The sequence below is a fragment of the Epinephelus lanceolatus genome, chromosome 5 (genome assembly GCF_041903045.1).
Source record: "Epinephelus lanceolatus isolate andai-2023 chromosome 5, ASM4190304v1, whole genome shotgun sequence".
NCBI classification, from domain to species: Eukaryota; Metazoa; Chordata; class Actinopteri; order Perciformes; family Serranidae; genus Epinephelus; species Epinephelus lanceolatus.
In genome coordinates, this window is record NC_135738.1 from 27,461,756 (window position 1) to 27,487,500 (window position 25,745).

Consider the following 25,745-nt stretch of genomic DNA (forward strand, 5'->3'; position numbering starts at 1 on the left):
AATCTAGACTGATAAACAGCACTACAGGTAAGATGAAAAATATGTATTTTTTATTTTGGGATGAACTATACCTTTAAAATCATTTCAGATGAACACATTTAAAACATGAGGGCATGTTGGTGAAAGGGTACTTCAGGTGATCTGACTAGAGCTGTGGGTGTACATGAGACAAAAGAGGCAAGGAGCCTCTGTTCTAGAGGATGTGACAAAAGCAGTTACTGCCATTGATAGCTTCTGCCTATTCAAAAGCCTGTGTTCTTCCTTCACGATGCAGCGTGTTTATTCATAAAGAAATGAAATTCCCTTTATAGGTGTGAAACATCGGTTACATTTAGGCTTGTCATCCGCACAGCCGCTCACATTGTTGGTAATTCAGCACTCAGTACTTGTGGAAATGGATCATTCAAAGCCGGGGCTGGCTGATTGTCTGTATGTTTGTGCTTGTGTTACATATTTGAGATGATAAAGGAATCACAGAAAGGCCTCAACTGGTCTTTTATCCCGTCCTGTCATTTACCCTCTACGGAGAAGCCCATCCTTTTTGGCTTCAGTTCGCTGTTTACGCTGGCAGGCCTGCATTTGCTCCTGCTGCCTGTGACAGCCATTAAAATTAGCTCACGCAGTGCCATAATGGTGAGCAGCTGTCACTGCATAGACAAGGAGGGTAAAGTGCAGCATTACTGGAATGTATTGGACTCAGAGAGGGAAGGGAGGGGAGAGGATAATACCAGGACAATCGTTACTGTCTGGCAAAAGTCTTATTGCCATACTGTGATACTAAACAAACATGCACCGTTTTATCTGCTGAGATTTATTTGATCATGGAGGGAAATATTAAACTTTGTTATCCACTTACAAAAAAAAAAACTCGTGGAACGAGTGGGGGAAATAATCTCAGGATAATACGCAAGATGGTCCGCTTCATTTCATCCCCTACAGTACACGCTGAACCTTTTTAATGCACGTGAGCGGTGTATTATTTACTTTATGAAAGCAACCTTTGACACATTTGGATAACAGTCATTTTTGAATCTCTTTGCAAACCACAGTCAAGAGTCACGTGCTTGGCCTGTGTGTATTCAGTAGTGAGAGTGAGAAAACACCCAGAGAAGGTCAATAAATACGAGGCAGTGTCCCAAACACCTCTGTGGCTGCAGGCAGTGTTTTACCCAGTACGAGTGAGTCAGGCGATTTGACTTTGATGCACTGAGAGGACCAAAAGGACATCTCGCAGGGGAAATGCATTCAGATCTAAACTTTGAATTTCAAATTAAACTAAATATTCAACTGTTTGGCTGCATAATTAAAATACTGCATGAGAGTTCAGTCTGTTGTCTTCAAGTTGCCATGACTTGTGTCAATACACATATTGATCTTCTGTCCTCTGCAGTCTCTTCTAAAGATTCACAGCAGTGTCAGTTGCCACCAGAATCACATATCACTCAGTCTTTTATTTATTTATGTATTTATTTATTTATTTTCGGCCTTGAAAGATCAATTGACCACACAGAAAGTTGTTAGTGACCGAGGAGGATTGGTGGAAGGTCCCTCCTCACTGTCATTTTTTATAAATAAACATGCCCCTGTGATGACTGGCATGTGACTTCCTGTGTCTGGCTGCAAGTTTGAACTTTTGTAGTCACATGAGGTATCAACATCACAACACCGAACAAGCACATGGAAAAAACACCGCAATCGGGCGTGCCCTCCATCACATGTACATGCAGTATGTACAGTGTGAGCTTCTACAGTGTGTGAAATGCACCATTAAACAGAAGTAATAAATATTACCCACAATGATACACAACTTCTTTTAGTTTTCTCTGCTGATTGTTGTCAAATTGAGCTCTGCTCTCACTGCAAAAAATGCGATAATGTTTTTTAAAAGTATACCATGCAGGATTTTCCTAAAAAAAAAAAAAAAAAAAAAAAAAAAAAAAAACAATGTATAGACTCATATAGAAGTGATCCCTCTCAATCATGACTTATGACCCATGAGATGTGTGTGTTTATGTGCATGCCCAGTTGGTGCTGTTGGTAAATGTAGTCAATTAAAGCAATAGATTCCTCAGTGTGTGCTATATTGACCAAGAACCTAAGTTCTCCTGCTCCCTGAGCCCTGTCGTCAGTGCCCATTTGTACCAGGATGCCGTGCGTGTGAGCTTCTGCCACGCAAACAAAGCATGAGGTGACTCACTTAATGGCCATCTGCCATCTCGACCCTGCTGGTCTCAGTTATCTTTTCCGTTTTAACTTTAGGATCCTGAAGGTCTCCAACAAACCTCTGTCTGAGTGAAAAGTAAAACTTGATACACGCATGGGCTCTTTCGGGGGTGGCATGGTGACAGCGTTTAACAAAAAGTGCCTGTGCTGAAATTCATTGCAGCAGAATGACTCAGTTTCTGTTGGTATTGAAGGGTAATTTGAGGAAAGGCAACACCAGTCAGTGTTTGGCCTCAGCAGCTCAAGTTCTGAAGGCTCTCCACTGGTCATATCCTCTTGCCTGGCTCGCACGGCCGCAGCCTTGTCCTGTCTCCGCTGCATTTCTTCGTCCATATACTCGTGCTTGAATAAATACGGCTGAATATCTAATCAGCCAAAACACTGTGAAATGTATCCTCTTTAGCTAGTTTGCAACTGAAGAGAACAAGGATTTTTGAGTGGCATCTAGAGCACGCAAGCTGAAATAGCCTGTTGCTCTTCCTGCCTCCAATGATGTCACTGTGGCATCAAATGACATCACTGGATGCAGGAAGAACAACAGATTTTGCGGCTGTGAACTTAGCTTTCTCAGTTAATATAGCACACACTGAGGAATTTATTACTTTAATCCACTTTATTTACCATCCACACTGATTGGACATCCATATAAAAGATGGCTAACTTTCCCTTTAACTTTCGGAACTATATAATTCGAGTCAATATGGATGATTAATTCTGTTTTAATATGCAGGCCTTATGGTGTGGAGCACCTTATTGTGCTCACTGATTCTGTTTCTGCTCAGTTTTCAGTCTTTACTGGTAACAATGAAATTAATGACAAAGGCATGTCCCTTCATTTGAATATGAGTAATACTTTGGTCTGAATTGGCTCCCTCTGCGTATTAACTGCGTGTGTGTGGTGACACAACAGGAAAAAGGAAACTGCGCATAACTGAAACAAAAATTTGTATTTGTAACCACAAACAGCATGATAGTCTCGAAAGAGGAAATGCACTTGTTGGCAGGTTTTTTTCCCTCACCCAAACACCACACTTGGTGAAAAATAAACAGCATTTTTTTTTACATCTTTTCCAGTCAATCAACCTTTTTTTTCAGCATTGAGAAAGTAGATTGCATTGCACACTAATTACACTCTCCCTCTGGGCACATGGTTCATCTAATTTGCTGCGGAAACTGCCTCACGTTTACCATTCCCTGCTCAGCATGTATAGACTGTAGGCGACTGCTGTTGGCACCTGAGACGAGAGTAAGAATAAAATAAAGCTGAACCTCTGCGCAGGGCAAAGCCTTCTTAAAAATACAAACCTACATTACTGTGGTTGTTTCACCCCTTTTGCTCTGTCCTGCCTGAACGAAAACAACCCGAGACGCTGTAAACACCGTGAGATGATTTAGTGACCTCCGTCCAGCTGCCTGTCTGAGTCCCCCCTTTCCTCACCCCGGCCCCTTCCCCCCTCCCTTTGTGGCTGCAGTAGTTTGACTCCTACAGGCTGTTTGAGTCATGCTGGCTACTGGCCTGGCATCCACCTTCGCAAGCCACAGCCCAGTTCAGTCTGGATCCAGTCTCATGAAGTGTACCCTGCCCAGCTTGTGTTACTGCTGTCAGGATCTGTTTTGGACTGTTTGGAGTATTAAAGGGGCTACTTCTTTAAGCTTAAAAGTACTTTGCTGTTGTTTTATATCAAGTTTTTATGCGATATTTACAGAGCTGCAGTTTATATAGTAGAAAAGGAGACAAAAGAGAGGATATTCATGGAGTTAATGCACCTAGTTTGCTTCTGTTGTGTGTCAAACACTGAAAGGCAATAAACTAATACAGATTTTTTTTTTAGAATTAAGACGTAAAAGGATGTGTCGCTAATATTTGCTACAGCATTTAGACAAAATTTGACTTTTTTTCTGAGTGAAAACAAAGCTTAAGGCAGTGCTATTTAACATTTTGCAAACCTAATCCGACAACACAGTGATTCAGTTTGCCACTCAAAGCATTACTGGAACTAATCATGATCATTAAAACTCAGTAACTCAAACCAAAGGAAATGTTGCTATTGTGTGTATTTTTGGAGTCAAGTGCATAACAAAATTAGCTATTTTGGTTTCAGTGTTGTGCTCATAATTTGTCTTGTGATTATATTATGTACGTCACGAGAGCAAGATAATTATAAATGTGGAAAAATTATCTATAAATAAACCACTTGTTTTGCTCCTTTCATCTATTCAAGTTATCTTTTATAACACTGGAAACTAGAAGTATAAAGTTACTTATATGGTATACAAAATCTGTGCAAAAAGCCATAATAATACAACTACCACAAAAGGTTAATATAAACTCATATCAAAGAAAACACACTTCGGCACACACCAAAAAGGCAAATGTCTCCTTCCCACAGAGTGTAATCACACTGCTGGCACTACCCTCCAACCTGATCTGACTGATCGCAGTCATCCCATCAACTCTGTCATCATGGTGTTAAACCTTGTGCCACTGCTGAGAGGAGGGAGAGCCGATCTGTAGGCCGGCGAAGAAGACCTGATAACGGTGCTTCCACATGATAAAGGCACCGACGGCACAGACTATTGCTTGGGCCAGGTTCAGCAGGATCTGGATCAGGAAGTAGAGTGAGAGTGTCCCGTTGATGTCCTCGCAGCTGCTGACTCCCTCGTAGATGAAGGTGCGGGCTATTGGGTCGTTTTCATCCAGCGTACACACACAGTCCTCTCCCATCTGCTCACAGCTGAAGCTATTGGCCTGTCTGTGGTGGTGTCCGGCGAACGCCATAACCAGCACTGAAATAACCAGGCCGATTGTACACAGGATGAAGTACAGGAGCTGCGGAGGGCAGAAGACAAAGGTCATGCACTTTTACCCAGAACGCTTTGATCAAAAAACCTTTTCTTCTCTTCAACTGTTGTATTACTGAAAGTCTGGCTCCTGCTTTAGTCTGTTGTCTCATGATGATTAACCCAGAGTGCCAAAACTGTAGCTTAGAAACAGACATGCTGGCTCAGTGCCTGTGGCAAGTTGAATTCAAAGAGATTACCCACAATACTACAAGGCAAGGCCTGACCCTCAGAGTAGGAGCCCAGCTCTTAACGCAGAGGAGACATGGCATATGCAAGACTGCCCTGCAGCTACAGCCGCTTCCCACCTTTAGTACGCGTCCTGTGCGAGCATGTGGAACAACAGAGAGCGTCTAAAAATACAGTTGTAAAATGTGACAGAGGCTTTGTGTTGTTTATGCAATTGCACAATCTCAATAACACTAAACCTTCATCTTAATCCTTCGCTTATATAACAGGAGCCCTCATTCGCTGGTGTATTTTGCTCTCAGTTACATGCTGCTTATGGAATTATGCAAGTGATGAGCGGTGCTTGATTTGAAATGGCGTTTAATTCATTTGGGAACAGCTGTGAAATCTGGAGTATAGGCGGATACAGGAGAAATGTATGTAGACCAAGTGCATCGACAAGTGTTACGTGAACATGATGTACTTTACTAATGATCTGAAAACACAGAGCAGGTAGACACTGAAGAGACTCAACATTTATGTTGCTGTTTATAGCACATGTGTTGTCCTTGAACACTTTTTAGTGAACACTTACAAACTCTGAAAACTAATGTTTGAGTAACTGAGCATCTTGAAACAATAGTAATCCTTTGAAAGGGATCAAAAGCCAGAGACCTTCATCTGACAACATAGTTACACTTAACACCAGAAATGTCTCCAGCATCTACTCACTCCACTCACTCACTCCTTTCACCAAGGGCAGTTTAAGTAAATAAGCAAACTGACAGCAAAGCCATATATTCTAAAGCAAAAAAACAACAACCTATAAGATCATTCAGTATTTTGAATTAATGGCAATCATAAATTAAAGTTTTTAGGGCCAGAGAAAGAGGCACTGTGGGCTAATGGCAGCTGTTCTTGCAACTCATTTAACTTAAAGGTACACTATGCAGGATTGTTGGCTGTGTCTCTTGGATGCCTGCTGCTTACTGTCCGTCACCTGGCTGCTACATTTTTATAAAGCCCTGACGTCACCTGAGTGCTGTGGATGTACACGCCCATAACGTCCCGAACACAGAAAATAATAAGGAAATAAGAAAAAAGAAGGCAGGGGGCAGCATCTCTGCAGAAAAATACACACTTCTAGTGGGCCGTAAGTGATGATTGAGAGTCTATACGTTGTTTCTTGGGGGAACTTCTGCATGGTAGATACTTAATTTGGCTTTATTTCTGATATAACAGTACTTCTGGATGAGAAAGTGCAGAAAAAGGATAAAAACGGCAATCTTAACACTGAGGGCTTAAACTCAAAAAAGAGTAAGAAATACGCATCATTTCGTTAACTTCTCACAAGACAATTTAAAATTTCCAGAGACTGCTTTGCAAACTTTGTACATAAAGATGTTAATTAGGAAAATTCTTGTTATTTTGGTGAGTCAGACAGTCTGATGGTATAAAAAACTAAACAGTACACACACACACCTAGAATTGGCTTTTTATCATGCCTTCCTGCAAAGACCATTTTGCAAATTAGCTGCACTTCTTAAGGCAAAATACTGTTGAAGTGTTTTGAAACCCTGTCTTCACAATCTATGTACATATTTGAACCTGGTATGCACACGAGAGCCAGACTGGAGGGGAAAAAAAGAAGAGGATGCTGCTTCCAAGGATCTGCCTCTCGGTAGCAAACAATGGCGGACTGATTTTAATTGCCTTGAAATTCCAACAGCATATATTGTACGGCTAATTAAGCTGTACAATCAAGTCAGATTAATGAATGCAGTCATTCACTCATAGGAATCCCCACGGAGCTCTTTTAAACAAGAATGCAGTTAAATGCCTTTCGCTGTATGTCATCTACAGTTGCAGTTCCTTGACAGCAGCTGTCTAACAATCACAGTACCTCAGTGGGTAAAACATTGATCTGTGCAAACGTCTTCTCTGTCTGGATCACACACTAAACCTTTGGTCAGCTTCAACGAGACATAGTGTGCATTGATAGAGAGACCTGATTTGACTCCGCACATGACATAACAGAGAATGTGTCAAACAGGGTGTGTCGACTCACCTTGACACAGAATTGCAAAGACGATCTCTCGTCACGGCGGTAGGTGATGCAGTACAGGATGAAGCCCACGATGGAAACTAAACACAGCTGCAACGACACACCAGAAAATATTTGACACAGTTTGGCTAGTTTCACTCATATTGGGACGATAAAAACATCAATGTGATACTCATTTTGAAGCCTTACAACAAATGCCACCAACACATGTATCTGTGTTGCTGCATCTGTACTTTGTTGTTGTATATACCTACTGCATGTGATGTACAGTATGTGTGGTAGATACAGTATAGAAACTTGTTCTAGGAAGTATCCTGTGCCTGGGTTTTCAGGGGTGTCTCTTAATATTGCATGACTCAGCAGTAAGCTGTCATCTGATTACATTACTATCTCTCTCTCTCCCTCACACACACACACACACACACACACACACACACACACACGCACAAACACACACTCACTCTCTATCTCCTTCAGTGCAATTGGAGTCTTGTGACTGGCGTGCAGCATCTTATTTAAATGTTTTTCTCAGGTTCTTAAGCACTCAGGATTCTCTGGAAAGTTCTTGATGACCTCAGTGTTTTTCACTTGGCTGAATCTCGTGAGGATCTAACTCGGGATGTTGGTGTCCAGGGATGTTTTCGAGAGCAGATGGCGTCTGTGATAAGCTAGGAGCGGATCCAAACAGGAACAACATGTTTGTTTTTTTTCTATCACCAAAATGTGACTTTAAATCTTACTCTAATTTATACTGATGAGGAAAAATGACCTTTTTTTATTCTTAATATTCCAAATTTCACAGAAATTTCACTTAAAAAAATATTTTAAAATATGCAACAAACAAACAAAAATAACAGCGTAAAAAAGTTACACTTGAACTGCTTTTAGCGTGTCACATGTCATCTGTCAACACACTTCAACTTAATATAGCACTTCAAATTTCATTTCAAGCACTATTATTGTTAATAGATTAACTGGCATTCAAACATCCATCTCTTACTCTTCATATAAAATGTTCACTGCCCTCAACTGATGCTTCAACTGTTTTCAGTGTTTACATGTCCACTGACATTTCATTTGCTTTCATGCCTGAGACTCTAACTGACATTTTAGCTTGTTATATCTGTAACACTTCAGCTGACAGTTCAGCTGCTGTCACTCCTCAAACATTAGTTCAACTTCTTTCATTGCTTACACACAAACTATCACCGAAATGTCCCACAATATTTAGACTGATATTTCACAGGTATGTGCAGCTTTCAGTTCAACTGATTTCAACTGCTGTCAGCTCTAGCACTCTGACACTTCAACTGCTTTTAGTGCTCATGCGCCAACTGACGTTTGAGTTACTTTCATGGTTTTGGCATCAACTACCGTGACCCAGCTTCCTTTATCTCCAGTGCTCGGGCAGCTTTTACTCCTCAACTGTTGGTTTAACTTCTTTCATTGCTTACATATAAGCTGGCAGCTTCCTATAAGGCTTTAATTGAACTTCCACATGCTTTTAACAGGTACATTTTACTGATTTCAACTGATTTCAGCTCTAAGGGCCCTGACACACCAAGCTAATGGTCGACTGTTGGTCAATGTCAAGTTGTCAGTGAACGTCTGTTGTCCTAGTTTAGTGTGTCCGTCATCATTGGCACTATTCATCCCATGTTGGCTGTTTTTCGACTGATTCAGTGAGTTGAATCAGTGCTGAAGATGTCGGAGCCTGTGGGCGAGAGAAATCACTCTGATTTGCAGCTCAGCTCGGTGCAGTGGCTAAAGTCAAGAGGGCGTGATATCGAAACAAACTTGTTATATTACATCAGAATAATTTTATCAGCTCTGAGCTCTTTAGCTTAAACAGTTCATAACATTTGTGTTGTTATTCACGAGTGCACGGTAAATATTGTTTGCTCTTTCAACACTGGGCTGTCTTGTTAATGTGCTAACTGGCTAACTAGCGTCTTGAATCTGTCCTGTTGGTTTTCCTGTTTCCCTTTTTAAAAGACGAATACAGACTACCACCACCTGCTGTTTAGGAGAGTTATTTCCTCTCACGCAGGCACAGAATAAATGTGCTAGTTAACTGTTGGCTGTAGTCTTTACGTTGTGTTCAAGTTCAACTTTTGGCCGAGACAGAGGCGACGGTGACGCAACAGTCTGCCTTTGTCGCCACTAGTTCTTTAATGTCGGTTTGGTGTGTCTTGGCCTCGGCACTTTAACTGACTCCTCAGCTCCTCCTGTCAATGCTTACACACCAGTACATACATTTTATGGAACACTTCAACTCCTTTTAGTGAAATAAAGTAAATTGCAACTTTAGTACAATATTTCACATGCTCAACTTAACGTTTTATGACCAAATGTTCTTTAGAAAACTTGGAACCTTTTCGGGCAATGCAGTTTTGAAATGACATACATCATTACCTATATAAACCTAATTAAAAATATAGGTCTAAAGTTAATCTTTAAGTGCCTTTAAAGTCCAAGGTCAACTTTTGGATGAAGTAAATTAACTGTGTGATGTATTTATGTGTGTGTCTTGATGGTAAGGATGATGCAAGTACAATCTAATCTAGAATGCACATCACATTTGCAAATAATAATAATAATAAGGTATTTAGATGCTACTTCGGTGTTCAAAGGTCAAGCTGAAGTGTAACATGTTGTGATAGGCTGGCTCGTCTCACCAGGCCAGATGTTGAGAATTTGTTGGACACGCAACAAAAACAACAGAAGGTGCAGGCTTGTGTGACTGAGACGGATTGTAGATTCAGGTGTATGCATTCAGATGAATATGACAGATGGAGATTTATTAGAACATGACAATAGCAGTGATTTCCCATGCCTACAGTGACCGTCTGGCTGAGACAGGTGGGTGAGGGCCAGTGTTGGCATGCAGTGTGGTGAAGATGAGCAACACATTGAGGGATTAAATCTTCGGGACATGCAGAAGTATCAGAAATGGAGACTCTGGGTTCATGCAAACATGTGAATGCAGTGGCTGATGTTAGAGCAGAAGGATGGAGCTTACAATGATTCCAGCCCAGTGTGGCGTCTCCCTGGCCAGAAGTGAGGGGCTGATGGCCAACATAAGGAAGGCCACGACTGTGATGGCCACCCCCAACAGCAGCTGGAGCAGGGCGACGAGCAGAGGGAAGCGACAGACTCTGCACTTATGGCCGTCCTCTGGCGCTGGGCTTTCATCTCTCTTCTTCTTCTTCTTGCCCTCCTTCTTGTCTGAGGAACCTTTCTGCCCCTGCCCCATTTCTCCTCCTTTCTTTACACTCTTCTCCTTTTCTGTACTCTCGACTTTTACTGTTGCACTGTTTGGGGTGGATGAGCCTGCCTGCCGTCTGCCTCTCTCCCCTTCCCTTCCCCTCCCTGCCAAAGCCTCCTCTCACCATAAGCCCAGCTCGGCTGCTATTTGGAAACAGAGAAGGCTCTGAACTAATATGGAAAACATTTGGACTGGATTCCTAAAGCGGCTCCAGTGCCACATATAGAGCAGGCAGCACACTGTGGGGGAAAGGAAGAGGAGGGAAGGGGGGCAGGAAGTCACAAAGGGGGATTCCAACATACGACTGTGAGATGATTTCATTTGTAGTTATGTTGAAGACAAGAAATGGAAAGTAAGGAGGCAAATCAGCAGGTATGAGTTAATGAGAAGCCAGCGCAGAGGAGGTCACACTTCATTTGAGAGCCAGGGTGATTGGATCACTCTTTGTCAGCACTGTTACACAAGAGAGCCATATGCTGCCAGCCAGAAAGAGTCACATGACTTACAGGAAGAAGTAATGTGATCATAAGGCACGTGAGGGCATTACAGGGGCTCGGATTTTATAGTGTTTTTGAGCACTTAAATGTCCACAAGAGAGGAACAGGTGTCTCTGACAGTCAGATTAACTTCCTGTCATTTACAAAACTTTTGGGATTATTAAACATATTTTGATGGGAAGTTCTGTAACTTTCTTACTTTTATCACTAGTAAACAAAGCAATGACACCACACACTCACTGACTTTGATTCACTTTTGGGACATTTGCTGATTTCTTTGGATGTTATTTTTTTAGGACACCAAATAAAAAAGTCACAAAACCTCATTTAGCATTTATCACGCCAATATTTGTCATACCATGGTTAATATTTTATCATTAGTTAAGGACACTCAGATGACGGTGGGAGAGCAGCACCCTTGCTGAGATTGATAAAGAGCCTCGATGCACGTGTTTGAGCACACAGCTGGGCCGGTGCCATGGTTACTGACAACGCAGCTTTGAACGACAGGAGATGTGTGAATAGGTTACCCTGAACTCCCCGCTCCGGGCAACAACACGGGGTGGTACACGCGCACCTCTAATATTTGTTTACGCTTAGTGTTTATATGCTTTCACTTTATATTGGTATTTATTGTGTCTTGTTATGTGTGTTGAGAGACCAAGAAGTTCCCAGGTTGTTTTTTTAGTGATAGGGGAACATTTAGAGCATGTGGATTCTCCAAAATTGTGCGCACGATAGTTTGGTGAATCATTAGAGCACATTAGATCTCACAGACTGTCACTTACACTCACAAGACAAGCTCGAGTTTAGTTTATTCTCACGCTCCCGTTTGTGAACTAATGCCTTTGTGTCTCGCCTGTGCGCCTTTTTTCCCTCTGCTACATTTAGCGCATGAATCATGTTTCAGTAACCAGGTTAAAAGTGTTTGGACTACATCGCTATAGGAACAGCGGCGATAGCAGCTTTAACACAGAGAAGGTCTAATTACCGGACTTTGTGCTGGTGCAGACTACACGTGAGTCGGAAGCTGTTCCCTACCGGAGGCGCGCGTGCGCTCTAACCACAGCACCGACGGCTTTGCAAAGTGGCAGCTCAGCTCAGGGAACTATAGACATCAGTCTGAAGCGAAGCTCCACTGGAGGACACGCACCGTGCAGCATCTCCCTCAGCCGTCCGTGAGTGGATCGTGGTCGTTTGGGATAACAAACATTTCCCTTAAAAAAAAGAAGCTCAGGAGCGGATCAGCAGCAGTGGAAAAGTGATGGATGAAAGAATACCGCATTTACAGGACAGGCAGTTCATGGAGCACGCAGATTTCTTGGGGTGAGTGTCGCTTTTGGCAAACTCTGTCAAAGTCTGTCAAATAAACTGTTGTGACAACCTGGTGAATAACCGGACACTTTCCTTTTTTGCTGTAGGGTGGATTACCCCTCTCTGTACATGTGCAAATCCAAAAGAGGAATTAAACGTGAGGATGGTGGGAAGGTGCGTGCGATTTCTTATACTCAGGCAATCTAAATATTTAATCCGTGTTTTATATGACCCAACATGTGTGCGTGTGTGAAACTCAGCGGAATTTATAAGTATGACACAGTAACTTTTTACATGTATATTTGTGTTATAATTTCGCCAGCAGGACGCATACAAGTTACCACACCGGTTGATAGAGAAGAAGAGGAGAGACAGAATCAACGAATGTATTGGCCAGCTGAAGGATTTGTTACCCGAACATCTGAAGCTGTCGGTGAGTTCACCACACTACAAAATGTTTTTACGTGCTCAGACCTGGCTTTACATGTCAGAGGTGTCGTTAACAGCCACGTGAACCTTTGTTTTTTCTCTCCTAAGACGCTCGGGCATTTGGAGAAAGCAGTTGTCCTGGAGTTAACGCTGAAACACTTGAACGCACTGACTGCTGTCACTGAGCAGCAGCACCAGAAGATTATTGCTTTGCAGAATGGTAAGATGAACAAAACCCTAAGTTAATAGAAATGTTTTACACGAATTTGAGCTTCTTGGTCATTGTCAGTGAGATTAGGATGCATTAATAATCTGTTTGGATTATTAGAAACTTTATCAGTCATGAATAGAACAATAAAAGGTGTATGTTATATAGAGGATGATGCGCATTTTGAGAGAACGTGCCATTAACACGCGCCTGTTTTACCCCTGGATTATGATGTGCTACACTTTACAGAATAATGATCTCTGAATTGCATGTTTCGCAGGGGACCGGTCGATGAAATCTTCCATTCATGCAGATCTGGACGCGTTCCACTCCGGGTTCCAGGCCTGTGCCAAAGAGGTCCTGCAGTACCTGAGTCAGTTTGAGAACTGGACGACACGAGAGCAGAGGTGCGCGCAGCTCATCAACCACCTTCACAAGGTGCTGGCGCAGTTCCAGCCCGGCGCGCCGCCGCTCCAGCACCAGCTACCCGCCGGGGACGCACAGGATGGGCAGAAAGCCGACAGCCAAGCTAACTGTGTCCCGGTCATCCAGAGGACCCAAGGCGGGGAGCTTAACGAGAATGACACAGACACGGACAGTGGATACGGTGGCGAGGCAGAGAAGAGCGATGGCAAAGATAAAGAATGTGAGCGCAATAAGTCGCAGGGACCCAAAGCGGTGAAGATCAAGCAAGAGTTTGGAGATGATCGCGCTGCCAAAAAACCAAAGATGAACTGGCCTGGGAACGGGTTAGGGGGCACAGACCCCAACAGACCCGACCTGGCGTTTATGAACTCTCTGATGGGAATAAGCAATGTGGGACAACAGACACCTATTTGCATGCCTTTCTACTTCATCAACCCCTCAGCCGCGGCTTCTTGTATGCCTTTTTTCGACAAAAGCAACATTGAAAAGTACATGTACCCAGCGGCGGCCGCGCTCGCGTCCCCTTTCCCCTGGCTATACCCCGCACACGCGTCAGCAGCGGCGGCCGCGGCTGCTGCTGCCGCTTTCCCCGGCTTGTCTGTGCACTTTGGAGCCTCGTCTCAGTCCAAGGACTCCCACAGTCCAGACAGCGACGAGTCGCACGAGGCTGAGCTCGGCTCACCTGAGGAGCGCGAGGAAAGTCCCGCGAGTGACGACGGGGAGGGCGACGACGCTGACACGTCCCAAGAGAGCAAGCAAAGCCCACACGATCAGTTCTCTGCTTGTCAAGCGAGCTAATTTGTCTGTGTTACCTTTCCGTGCATTCTGCTGAGGAGTTTATGTATTTCATTTTTTTAAAAAAGAAAAATTAGGCTAGTTTTAAAAACGAGGTTTCACACAAGAGTTTGTCATGTACAATATCTTGGCGAAACAGGGGACAGTTGTGACAGCGTGTGCCTTTTGCACTTATGCTAGACTAATCAATCTAAATGATTATCGACAATGATTGACATTAATACACGGCGGTGTTGTGCTGGAGTTAGTTTTTTATCCTCTTTGATAAAATATTTTGAAGTGGCAGCATTGGTGCCAAAACTTTGAGTACTACAACAGTGCGCAATATCCCAATCAGCGAGTCTCTTTGGATGTATGAAGTTGCAACTGACCTCTGCCAAGGTTATTAAGAGCTTGGCTGACTCTGACTGTAAATATTATTACCTGGAAGACAGTCTGATTCATTAACATGTAAATGTGCACTACATGGGCTTATAATAGAAGTGCTCCCAGAAGTGTAACGCCCACAGTACCTCATCCCCCAACTTCACACTGGGTAGGTTGTTGGGAGGCATCACTGTCCCTCCTGAGAAGAAATTAATGGTACCCCCCCTCCCAACACACACACACACCATCATCAACAATACATACAAAACAACAGCTATTCACACATTGATGATAATGAAAATATGGGAGAGCCTGATTGAGTTTACTCTGGTTTCCTTGTGAGGAAAGAAAAAACAATCACTGAAATAATTCATAATAATGGAAAGAAGAAAGCCTTCATTCACAAGGGGCTGCTCGACCAGCATTCTGCACCGTACCCTGAATGAAGCATTTCAGCACAGAGATGCAGTGACCTCCTGTACCTCCAGGAAACATTGTAGGATAGCACCTTATAGATCTTTGATATTGAATGTACCTGTATTTTCCCAGCTGTTCAAAGTTTGTATGTAGGATGATCTTTACTCTTTGAGATGTAAAGTGCACTTTTTTCTGCTTTTACTCCCCAGAAACAGACACCTCATCCTCCTTAAGGTCAATCACTAGAGTTCACTTAAAAACATTCTTCTTGTGTTGTCTTGGAAAAAAAAAATCATTTCAGAGATACCACATGCTTCGTGATGAATCCATGCAGTACAGTGGTGATTAAGTCATTTGCCAGATTTAACAAAAACACTGCTTATTTCTGGCTCTTTCAAGGATTCAAATCATAATCAGATTTGAAAGCCCCGCACCCCACCACACACCAGACACACACCCCAACTCTGTGTTTGACAAAGGTGGGAAAGAAGCTGTGGCCATGTGACCATCACTTTTGATCATTGCAGTTTTCTGAACTTTAACTTTATCTCGGCCTGTTTTTCTAAGAGATTAATTCCTGCAAAGTGTAGTGTTGTTCAGCTTTTTTTTTTTAAGTTTCACATGTGACTGAATAAACAGATGATTTTCATTGTATTTTGCATACATGACATTGCTTTTGTAGTTTACTTCAGCTGGTTTTTTGCCTCAAATCTGTTATCAACTGTTATATAAAGTGGCATGTGTGTATGTAAATAGTTTTTTTTTCTGTGAATATACCATAAAGTATACATGTCTATGTCAATGTTGTAGAAGTCTATGGATTTTTTTAAAGATTTAACTGAGCAACTGTTGCACATTTCGTTAATGCTTTACACATATGCTGTTCTAAATTATTGCTGATGAGTTGTACAATAAATATCAAAACTAAACTCTGCAGGCTTCTTCTTGTTTAATGTCGACAACATCAGCGAGCATGTGTGAAACTGTTCCAACAAATACCCACATGTGTGACATTTAGGTCGTGGCAAACAATACACACTGGAGGAAGCAGAGTTATGTATGCACAAAACAAAGTGTTCTGAGTACGGTGTTATGATTAAACAATACTGGAAGTCCAGTGGATGAAATGTATTGTTGCTTTGACTCTAATCAGCTGACAGGTCAGAGCAGTGGAATGTACAGTGTACAGTAAGCCAAGGCTTTAAACAAAAAGTCATGTGATAAAAGGATGATGAAGTGAGATTATCCTCAGTCTGTACAGGCTGATGAAAAACAAGGGGCCTCCTCCCAACTTGTCAAAAGCTTTAAGCAGGATCAAATCCAGTCTTTGTTGTTGCCATTAACAGGCTTACTGCAATATTATTTTAATCTGTAGGCATAATTTCAAACAGCTTTGAAACTCCAGTCTCTGATTTTATGCTTTCTAGTGATCCTGGCAACAATGAGGACCAATTAGCGCCAATTTATGCCTTTCGAGGTTTGGAAAACATGTCTGAAGTTGCTGTTCTTATTTTTCTTCAATAAATTCATAGTTAGAAATGCAACAAACTCCTTCAATCATTACTTTCTTTCTGCAAAAGTTACAATAAAGTTCTGCCAGTATCTTCAACACCAGTGAGAGCAACTTTGAAAGTTTAAGCACATATCTTTGCTTTTATTTTAGCAGATACAAACCTCCAATAAAGCCAAGTAACATTCTTCATTAATTGCATGAATGTGCATTTCAACATTACTAATCATTTCAGTCTTCTGTGGGAAAAACATGCTTCTCCCTTAATTCTCTCCCAGCCATGCACGTTTCCACCATTACTGAGTAAACGACTCCATCTACTGGTGAAAAGCGTCAACAACATTTGAGCACATACAGTACCATACAGTACAAACTCCTCATCTCCATCCACAGTCATCACGAGCACCAGCTGTGACACAACTCACTTTGTCAGATGGTTTATTGAATCATGCAATCCATGTCATATCAGCAGCCAGTTACAGCCATACATCTGTCAACACTTTGCAGTATATTAAGGCAGGAAAAAAAATAAAAATAAAAACAGGTTATGTACAGTCGACATCTTACAGTTCTCTAGAACGTATACGGTTGTAAACAGTGACCACAGCTACGTCTCATCCCAGGGTGGAGAATGCACACAAGTGGTTTCTTAAAGGGAAAGTACACCCCAATATACAGACTATCGTAGATTATTCATTACTCTTAAACCTAAGACTTTTAAATGAGGTCTCTCTGTTAACTAAAAAACAGAGAGACAAACTGGAGTGATGATGTGTTTGTCGCTATAGGGTGGACTTCTCTTCAACTATTTATTCCTGCGTGACTGTACTCATCTAAACTGGTGACAGTATACAGTATGTGTCGCATGATGACATGAATCAGATTAAATGTGAATGAGTTTTACGGCACATCGTATTATGGTGACAATAATACAGTAGCAGAGTGGAAAGCCCTATCAATAATGTTCTTTCCATTGACATTTCTACAAAATACAGACAGATAAAACATAATTATAGTTTCCTCTTTGATGCTGTGCTATTGCCATTTCTCTCTGTGCAGCGAGTGGCACTAATACATCGAGCGACATCTGATCTAAACTGACTACGACCATTGCTTCAATATCTCTACTAAAGCTTTACTGTACATTATTTGAATACACCAACTGTGGAATGGATATAAGGCACTTTGATGTGATTAGCAGCGGAACTACATCCTAAGAGGGGCTTCAAAATCTTGGCTATTCTGACTCAGCGCACACACACACACACACACACACACACACACACACACATCTCTTTAATCACTGGCTCACTCACACTCTCACACACTGTAGCTGTAGCTATCCATAGTATTATTACATGCCACCGTTTTTAGATTCCACTAACTGATTTACTGCACTGTGGGTGCTCTGCACATCCAGATATGGCTATATTAACGAGACAATCATGCAACAAGACCCGCTAATCTTTGGCCGCTGATCCTTACAGAAAAAACAAGCATAATACATTTGGCAAAAATATACTGTGTAGTCATTTAACAACAGAAATCAGCTTAAGAGGGCAATTAACACTGTTTCATTATGCAGATATTACTGCGGGAATGAGGGCACTGCACTTCTGTAACTGTGACTGCACCGCTTTGTAATAAAATACAATAATTCACTAAATAAAGCTGGAAAGTAACAAAACATATTTACAGTAAGCCATCATTTTGGTACAGACAGACAGTAACATTCTTCAGTAACAAAACTATTAACCATTTGTGCATAGTTTAAACATGAACAGACTACAGGAATAAATTCTGATATGCAAAACGATAGATTCTAGACAGTTTACTAGAGACACAGGTGGATCCTTCATTACTTATTTAAGAGCCAGTCATTACGCTGGGTATTCACTGCAGAAATTACATACAGTTGTAGAGATATAGTTCATAGATTCACATACCAAGATTCTCAAGAATACTGTTCAAAAGGCAATAGTTTTAAACCATGATGCTAGTGAGAAACCAATACAAATCATTCAGCAGGTACTAAAGTGAGAGTAAAAGTACATTAAGTGGATATGCTTATAAAGGAAGTCCACAACCGCCTGATGTTTAGAAAGTCTTAATAAGTTCAGAGACTGTGCACCACTGTGTTTTGTCGTCATGCCTTCTAACCATCATTCACCAAGTGCTCCACGACTTCCATTTCAAGATCGACATTGTTCCTTCACTATTTGAGTCTTCACACTCGAGGCTGCCCTCAGGTAGTTGAGACAACAGTGCATAGTAGTGTGCTACTGAGGTATCCTGTACAAAGATATCCACTTACAAATGTGTTCTGGAGTGAAATGGGCTCTGAGAGGGGGGATGCAACGGGTTCCCTCCGAGCAGAGCCGCCTCACACATAGATGCCCTCTGGGTTCAGGCCTGAAGTGAGAGGGCTGTGGAGTACCCGCAGGTGACTGGACATCGGGTGCGACGACACGGGACGCTTCAGGGAGCCAGTCAGGGGGACTAAGTCTGAGAGTAAAAGAAGGATGAAAGAGAAAAAATTGGAAACACAATCATATTTAAGAGGGTATTTCAAAAGGTTTTCACACAAATGTTTCTATTATTGTTCCTTTTTTTTTTAAATTAACCTCCAAATATGCTTTACTTTAAATTCATAATATATACCAATAAATTGCTTGATTATGTTTCTATGTATAAAAAAAAACAAAGCCCTGTGATGCTGCATGAGATCTCAGCTGTGGTGCCACCAGGGGGCAGTACCGAGCCGTGCAGAGAATCAGTGAATGCAGTGATTTTTATAGCTGGCACAAAGCACTCCCTGATTTTACACACATGAATTGGAAGGTTACTAGAAGGACATGAACACTCAATTCATTACTTTTCATAATTGAAATCCATCACCATTTAGTTAGTTTAATAAAGAGACCTACTGCTCTTAATGATGCAGTGATGAAGTGCACGTCACACAGTCAGTAAAATATCTGGGCTCCTTGGAGAGGTCAGATATTCGAGTTAAGACTGTTACCACAACCATGTCTTTCTCCATGTGCTAAACACAACCATTCAGTTTATTTAGGAGTAGACTGGACTTAACTTTTATAGTTTCTCAAATTTAAGCGCAACATGAAATCCAATATGCAGCATTTACACACAATAAAAGCATTTCTTTAAAATCAAAATGAGTAAGGCAGCAGGCATGTTGAGTACTGAATTATTCATAGCTTGGTGGGAGGTTTAACTTCATATTTATGCTTGTCCATTTGCATATGTAAATCCATTTCCATGCTTGCAGGCTAATCTTTATAAGTTTTTACATTTTGTTTTCCGCCTATAAACTTTACTTTGCAAGTTGGATATCCACCGCTTTGCTTCCAAGCTTAATCTCACAAACTGGTGGTTATGCTCACGGTTACAACATACAATGTAGTGCACTAGCCTCACCTCAAAATTACTCCAGAAAGTCAGTCTTAAATACTATTAGTCACTAAACACGTTGTTGGTTCTATATTACTGTAAAGTTTTTAATAACTAGCTGTCCGAATGTTGATGTGTATCGCTTCAATTGAGTTGTGAGCGCTTTCCCATTATTCAGTGCTCTTAGTATACGTGTCAGCTTGTCTCCTGCAGGATGACAGAGCTGTGGTCCAATGAGCCCATCACAGAAACTGCTGAGCATGTGATAGAGTGACAGCGTGATAGAAGGAGTGAAGGGTGGATGGAGAAAGTCGGATGAATGAATGACGCCAGGTCTGTCTGTATCCAGGCAGCTGTTGGCATGGAGACTGTAATTGCCACTGGAGTGGGTAAAAACTAATACTGTTCTCTCCACTGCCCCCCTCCCCACTTTCTCTATCACAATCCCTCACACACACACACACACTCACACTTGAACACTAAGCTGAGTCATTTTCTCTCAGCAGGCTGTCAAGACACGAGGTTGAAAAATAATAAGTGCTTTGATGGAGCAGAATGACTTTACTAATGCACAGGCCAACTCACAGACAAACTGCACTTCATGCACTTTCATAAAAATAAGTCATGTGTCGTCGTTGTGAATGGCAACCAAAATGCAGCATTTATCCTCAGACAGCATGCACTTTGAAAAACGATTAAGTTGAAATCCCTGTCTCGGGATTGACGAGGTCAGATCGGCTCAACTTAACTGACCCCTATGTCACAGACTACATACTGCACCTACAAGGTGAGTTTCCTTCTTTTCATTTAAGTCAACAGCAAGAGATACATCGATGTACTCTTAAATGTGAAGCATGTATGTAAGAAAATGGTATTACCTATACCATGACTGTTGTGAGTACTTTCATCTTCAGTGGGTTCAGCAGGCAGCACTGTGACCTTGGTGCCAGTCTGCTTGATAAACTGCTGCAGGTTAACCTGCCTCAGCTCCTTGGTCAGCTGTTCCAGCTCGTGCTGCATGTCCTTCAAAGAAACAGCGTGAGAAGAGTCATTCTTGAGGAAACATGAGAGCGCTAAACCCAGCTTATAACTGACATCTACAGCTACATGACACTGTGTTTTAGTATTTTGATGTCTAGACACTAACAATGACTTTAAATCTCCAAGTGCTTTGATTGATTGATGTCAAGATCAGTTAAATTGACATCAAAGTGTAACTTGAGCCAATTTCTCAGATTTTACACAGCAGCAGGAGAAGGCTTTAGATATTTTTTTCCCACTAAGACCTGTAAACAGACTTTGATGTGTAAAAAAAAAGAGAAGTTCCCCTTCGTGCTGGCAGGGATTCAACATCACGGCGAGGGACGATTCAGGTGCACAGATGCTTAAATGGATTTTACTGATGGATGGTCTCCCTAATCACTACATCACCCTGCAACACTTTTCTTTTAAAAATAAGCAAGTGAAATGAAAAAGAAGAATTCAAATACCTGCATATGTCTCACCTGCAGTTTCTTGCTGCTTTGTCCGAGTGACCTGTCCACAGCTCTGCAGCTGCTCTCCAGCTGGACAGCCTGTCTCTCCTGGGCTTTCAGTTCTGCTTTGACCCGGAGCACTTGAGCCCGAGCCTCTGCCTCACTGACCCACTGGGTCTCCTGCCGCTCCCTCTGCAGCCGCTCCTCTTCCAGGCCTGCCTCCACACCCTGATGGAGCAAAGAGAAGGAACAAAACAGATATGATAAAAAGAGGGAAAGCACCTACTACAATATATAAACATAAAAAGAACGCCTGGTAGTAGACACACAACTATGATGACATAGAACTGACTAGTGGTTATTTTTATCTTTCCCAAAAGTTGCTACTTAAACAGGATTTTTTAATTAAATATCCCACAAATCTCCCAAACATAGCACACCTGTACCATTGCCAGCTTTTCTTCAATCTCCATTTCGCAGCCCTGCAGGCGTCCTCTAAGCTCCTGCAGTCTTTCCTCCAGCTGTCTCTCACTTTCCAGCTCAATCTGCAGCTCAGTGGCCCAAAACTCCTCCTCCTCCATCTCCACGTCGTTCTTCCTCAGATGCTTTTCCAGCCTCAGGATCTCCTCTATCAGTCCTCCTCCTCCACCTGGGTCCCCAATACACCCTCCGCCTCGCCCCCCTCGCCCTTCAGCCCAGGCCTGCAGCTCGGCCTCATAGGCCTCCAGCTTTTTCTCCAGCACACTGAGAGTCTCTCTCTGCAGACCGACCAGTCTGACCAGATCTTCCATGCGACAGGCCCACAGGCCAGGTGATGCAGTCCCAATGGCCGGTCCTGCATGGTGGTGATTTCCACCATTTCCAAGAAGGAGCCTTCGTTTAGCCTCAGCCTCGCCGGTTCGGCCTCCGCTCAGGATCTCCCTAAGGCCTCTGGGTGCACCGGTGAATGTCAGAGACTTGCGGCGCGGCTCACGGCGGCGGAGGGAGCGATCGTTGGGATGACGAAGCTTTGCAAGGGGAGGGAGGCTCTGTCGATGCAGCCCACGTTCAGGCCCCCTGAGAGGGGGTCCTTCAGAGGGGGGTCGTTCGGTCAGGGAGGGGCCTGTGCGGTGCAGGATCAGCTGGACGTCACCAGCATACTGGCCCCAGGTGTTCAGAGAGGCCACAGGGCTCTCATGAGGGGCCAGGTGACGCTCGGTGTCCCGCCACTTTTCTACCAGAGTGTATCTCCCAGTGCGACCTGTGAAAAACACAACAGAACAACATACTTAAGAAACATGATTTATAACAGATTCTTACACTGGTAGATGGTTAGGCCAATTTGTGAACTTATAACTAACTTATATTTAAAGCAATTTTGAACCCTAAATGGGTGAAAGATTCCAAAACGAACTCACAGAAACACAGCCATGATATATTGTCATTTCCTTATGGTTTAAGATGTTGGCAAACAACTATATTTTTACATATTTAGCAGACACAGAGCAACATTACCATCCTGTTGGAGTCACGCTTCTACCCATTTAACAATTGAAACATTCAAATATCAACCAGCTTGTCTGAGTGTGGTTTCTGAAAACTGCTCAGTGGTTTTATAAGTGAGAAGAGAGCTTTAAGTCTCCAGCATACAGTAAAAATGCAGGATGGAAAACAGAACAATCAGCTTAAAAGGGCTAAAAGCTGCATAGATCTGCCCTGTTGGTTTTTTTCAGTGGGTTCGGCTCTACGAGGAACCCTTTCACATTACATTTGATTCAATGTTTCTAAGAAATAAATTGCTTAATGCTGTTTAGAGGAAATAGACGCAACACTTGTAGTAGTTGTGTGCCGACAGAAACACGTGTAAAATGCCAAAGTGCTAAATCAATATTGATGTCTGATCACTTAACATGGTGTGTATGGTTTTAATAGAAAAAAAAGGCAGAGGAGGGGGCTCAGAAGTGCCGCTTTCTCAGTTTGGCAGGAGTCTGAGGGATGAGTCAGATTTTCCCTCCTCCTACTCTGCGCTTTGTGGGAAGTGATGTCAATACAGTCTGCTCAAGTGCCCTCGCTCCTGAAGGAACCATATGGGAAAGGGGGGTAGATCCAAGAAAGTACCAATAAAGCCTCTGACTATGACCCACTGTATCCCAGCGGGAGCTTAACATGTAGGCTGGAGACTCAAAAACTTGTTTACTAAAAAAAAAACAAAAAAAACAAATGGCACTTAGGCATCTTGGAGAGCCTTATACTCAGATCACAGTTGTCGGTTGATGAATGCTTAACAATACAATTGATGAGAAGGCTTCAGCTGTTTAACACTTTCAAATTGTGAAAGTGTGAAGAAAACAGTAAAAGTTCAGCAGAATACAATCAAAGTAAATACCATGTTAACTAACAAAGAACTTGAAGCATTACATGGGTGTGAGACTTTTGTAAATTAGCAGTCTGTTCTCTTATACAACCAACTCTAAGATGAAGGTGTAGCTAACACTGAAGTATTACGAAATCAGATCAATCTGTGACTTATATCAACCAATCTTTTTTAACCAAATGCTTTGCCCGATTTCACTTGAACTCCATGAGCGTGGTGTGGAAAGGTGGTTCAACTGGACTAGAAATAACTAAGTATTAAAAGTGGCTTTGGATCAGGAATTCAGCAAGGCAGATGTGGCCAGAATTATAATAGCCTTTAATTCGTTATATGTACGCAACTAAAACAGTGTGTAACAGCAATTGAAGGGGAAAAATAAATAAATTTATGAGAAAAAAACTTAGATGTTCTCTAAGATTAAAGTGGTAAATTTACAAGGAAAAAATCACAAATTTACCGTCAGAAAATTAGGTGACTTGGTATCAAGAGTGACAAAGTCCATGTAGGGAGGATGTCGTGGTGGATATATGGGTCAAACACAGGACTTTCACCCAGGAGACCAGGGTTAATCTCATAAATTTATGACTTTAATTTCAGAAATTCTCCCCAGCTCTGTTTTTTTAAATCTACAATGACCCTAATACACCATCATACACAACACTGTTCGCCAACAGGCAATATTGCTTCTTGTTGAGTTGTGCTTGTGGTTTTATACTACAAAATGATCTACCTATGGCCTGAGCCAGAGCAATCACCACTTCCTGGCAGGTGGTTGCTTCGGTGACCCCACAGACAACCCTCTGGACTCCATCCACCCAGACCTTGAGCTCCATGTTGGGTCAGAAGCGATGGAGCCGGTTGTGGTATGTTGGCCCCGACATTATTGAAGGCTCCAGTGGTGCAGGGCAGCTGAAGCCCCTCTGGCTGCTTCACTGGGGAGGAAACACAGGAAAACAGGAAGCGGTTAGTCAGGATGTGCTCAAGGCCACAGTTATAATGATCAGTCGCCTTAAAGGATAAGGTCTTAACACACACATGGAAATGCAAACAGTTCCACCTGTGGTAATAGCTTCTAACACAAGTTGTCCAACAAGCAGATAATCCAAGGTATAGTCAGGCTATTTAAACAGTAGCTAATAGTTAAAAGATAGTCCAGTTGAGAATGGACTCCTACAGCCAGGCATGCCAGGACCAGCTGGCCATAACGCTGTTGTTTTGTTCTTCTCTATGAATAGGTACGTGTCTGTTGGGGGTGCAGGAAGAGTCTGCCAGCAGACATTCCCAAGCCCAGTTCCTGCTTTTGTACAGAGAAATACATGGAAGCTGCGAAGACAGAGCAGGAAGACTCGATGACACAGAGAGGACGAGAACAGAGAGTGAAACAGAGACGGCATGAAAAAGTAATTATAAAGGAAAAGGGAGAACCAGATGAATCGTAACACGAGGGAGTAGAGTAGGGTTTTATTTTGATGTTGCATTTATTTTCACTGTTCTGTAACACATGTAATATAGTAAAGTCCTGTTTACTGACTCATTAGAATAGTCAATACTATGATACAAAGTACAAATTTGACAAAGTATTAAAGATGGGCTATCACATGATCAGATTTACAAAGCACTTATTAAAAACTGAATAACTACTGACATAACACAGTGTACGAAATACTGATCTAGGGGGAGGTACCCTTCAAATCATTCTTCAAGGACAGTTTACCGAGAGAATGAATGGCATCTCCCCAGATCTGTATCACTCTCCATGGATCTAACCTTCACTGTACCTACACTACCGAGTCAAAAGGTCCTTTTGTTCGCCAACCCCCCACCAATTACACCTCCCCCAGCTCACGTAGTCCCTATCCACATTCACAAAGTCATCCGCACCAGCCTGTCCCACACACCACAATTGCCTTTCTAAATATGGTTAAGACATTAGCAAGTGCTGCAAGGTAACATTTGTAGAGTCAGAAAAACAGATGGAG

The 25,745-nt window shown here is 42.3% G+C and overlaps 3 protein-coding genes across 11 annotated transcripts in view; 1 reads left to right on the forward strand and 2 right to left on the reverse strand.

The window, feature by feature from the left end:
* Window positions 1-1,448: 1,448 nt before the first annotated feature.
* Window positions 1,449-10,756, reverse strand: sspn (sarcospan (Kras oncogene-associated gene)). The gene is made up of 3 exons (XM_033635507.2): window positions 10,320-10,756; window positions 7,301-7,387; window positions 1,449-5,053 (listed from the first exon to the last, which is right to left on the reverse strand). The coding sequence occupies exons 1-3, from the start codon at window positions 10,551-10,553 to the stop codon at window positions 4,694-4,696; spliced, it is 681 nt and encodes a 226-aa protein (XP_033491398.1). The 5' UTR covers window positions 10,554-10,756; the 3' UTR covers window positions 1,449-4,693.
* A 993-nt stretch (window positions 10,757-11,749) lies between these two features.
* bhlhe41 (basic helix-loop-helix family, member e41) lies at window positions 11,750-15,948 on the forward strand. Of its 2 annotated transcripts, none has more exons than XM_033634117.2 (5): window positions 11,750-12,388; window positions 12,484-12,550; window positions 12,699-12,809; window positions 12,914-13,025; window positions 13,294-15,948. In XM_033634117.2, the coding sequence occupies exons 1-5, from the start codon at window positions 12,327-12,329 to the stop codon at window positions 14,235-14,237; spliced, it is 1,296 nt and encodes a 431-aa protein (XP_033490008.1). In that variant the 5' UTR covers window positions 11,750-12,326; the 3' UTR covers window positions 14,238-15,948. The 2 variants fall into 2 exon arrangements, with proteins under 2 accessions (XP_033490008.1, XP_033490009.1); XM_033634118.2 differs by having other exon boundaries at window positions 11,759-12,388; window positions 12,702-12,809.
* Window positions 15,949-16,948: 1,000 nt separating this feature from the next.
* rassf8a (Ras association domain family member 8a) overlaps window positions 16,949-25,745 on the reverse strand; it is a 15,024-nt gene continuing 6,227 nt past the window's right edge. For 3 of the 8 annotated variants that reach the window (XM_078168006.1, XM_078168007.1, XM_078168008.1), the window contains 5 exons: window positions 24,497-24,698; window positions 21,860-22,653; window positions 21,444-21,641; window positions 20,817-20,961; window positions 16,949-19,032 (listed from right to left, as the gene is read on the reverse strand). In XM_078168006.1, coding sequence (XP_078024132.1) covers window positions 18,911-19,032; window positions 20,817-20,961; window positions 21,444-21,641; window positions 21,860-22,653; window positions 24,497-24,599 — 1,362 coding nt within the window. In that variant the 5' untranslated portion in view covers window positions 24,600-24,698 and the 3' untranslated portion in view covers window positions 16,949-18,910. Of the gene's footprint in view, window positions 19,033-20,816; window positions 20,962-21,428; window positions 21,642-21,853; window positions 22,654-24,496; window positions 24,699-25,745 lie in introns of all 8 variants that reach the window. The other 5 variants (XM_078168005.1, XM_033635761.2, XM_033635754.2 and 2 more) reach the window with 3 other exon arrangements.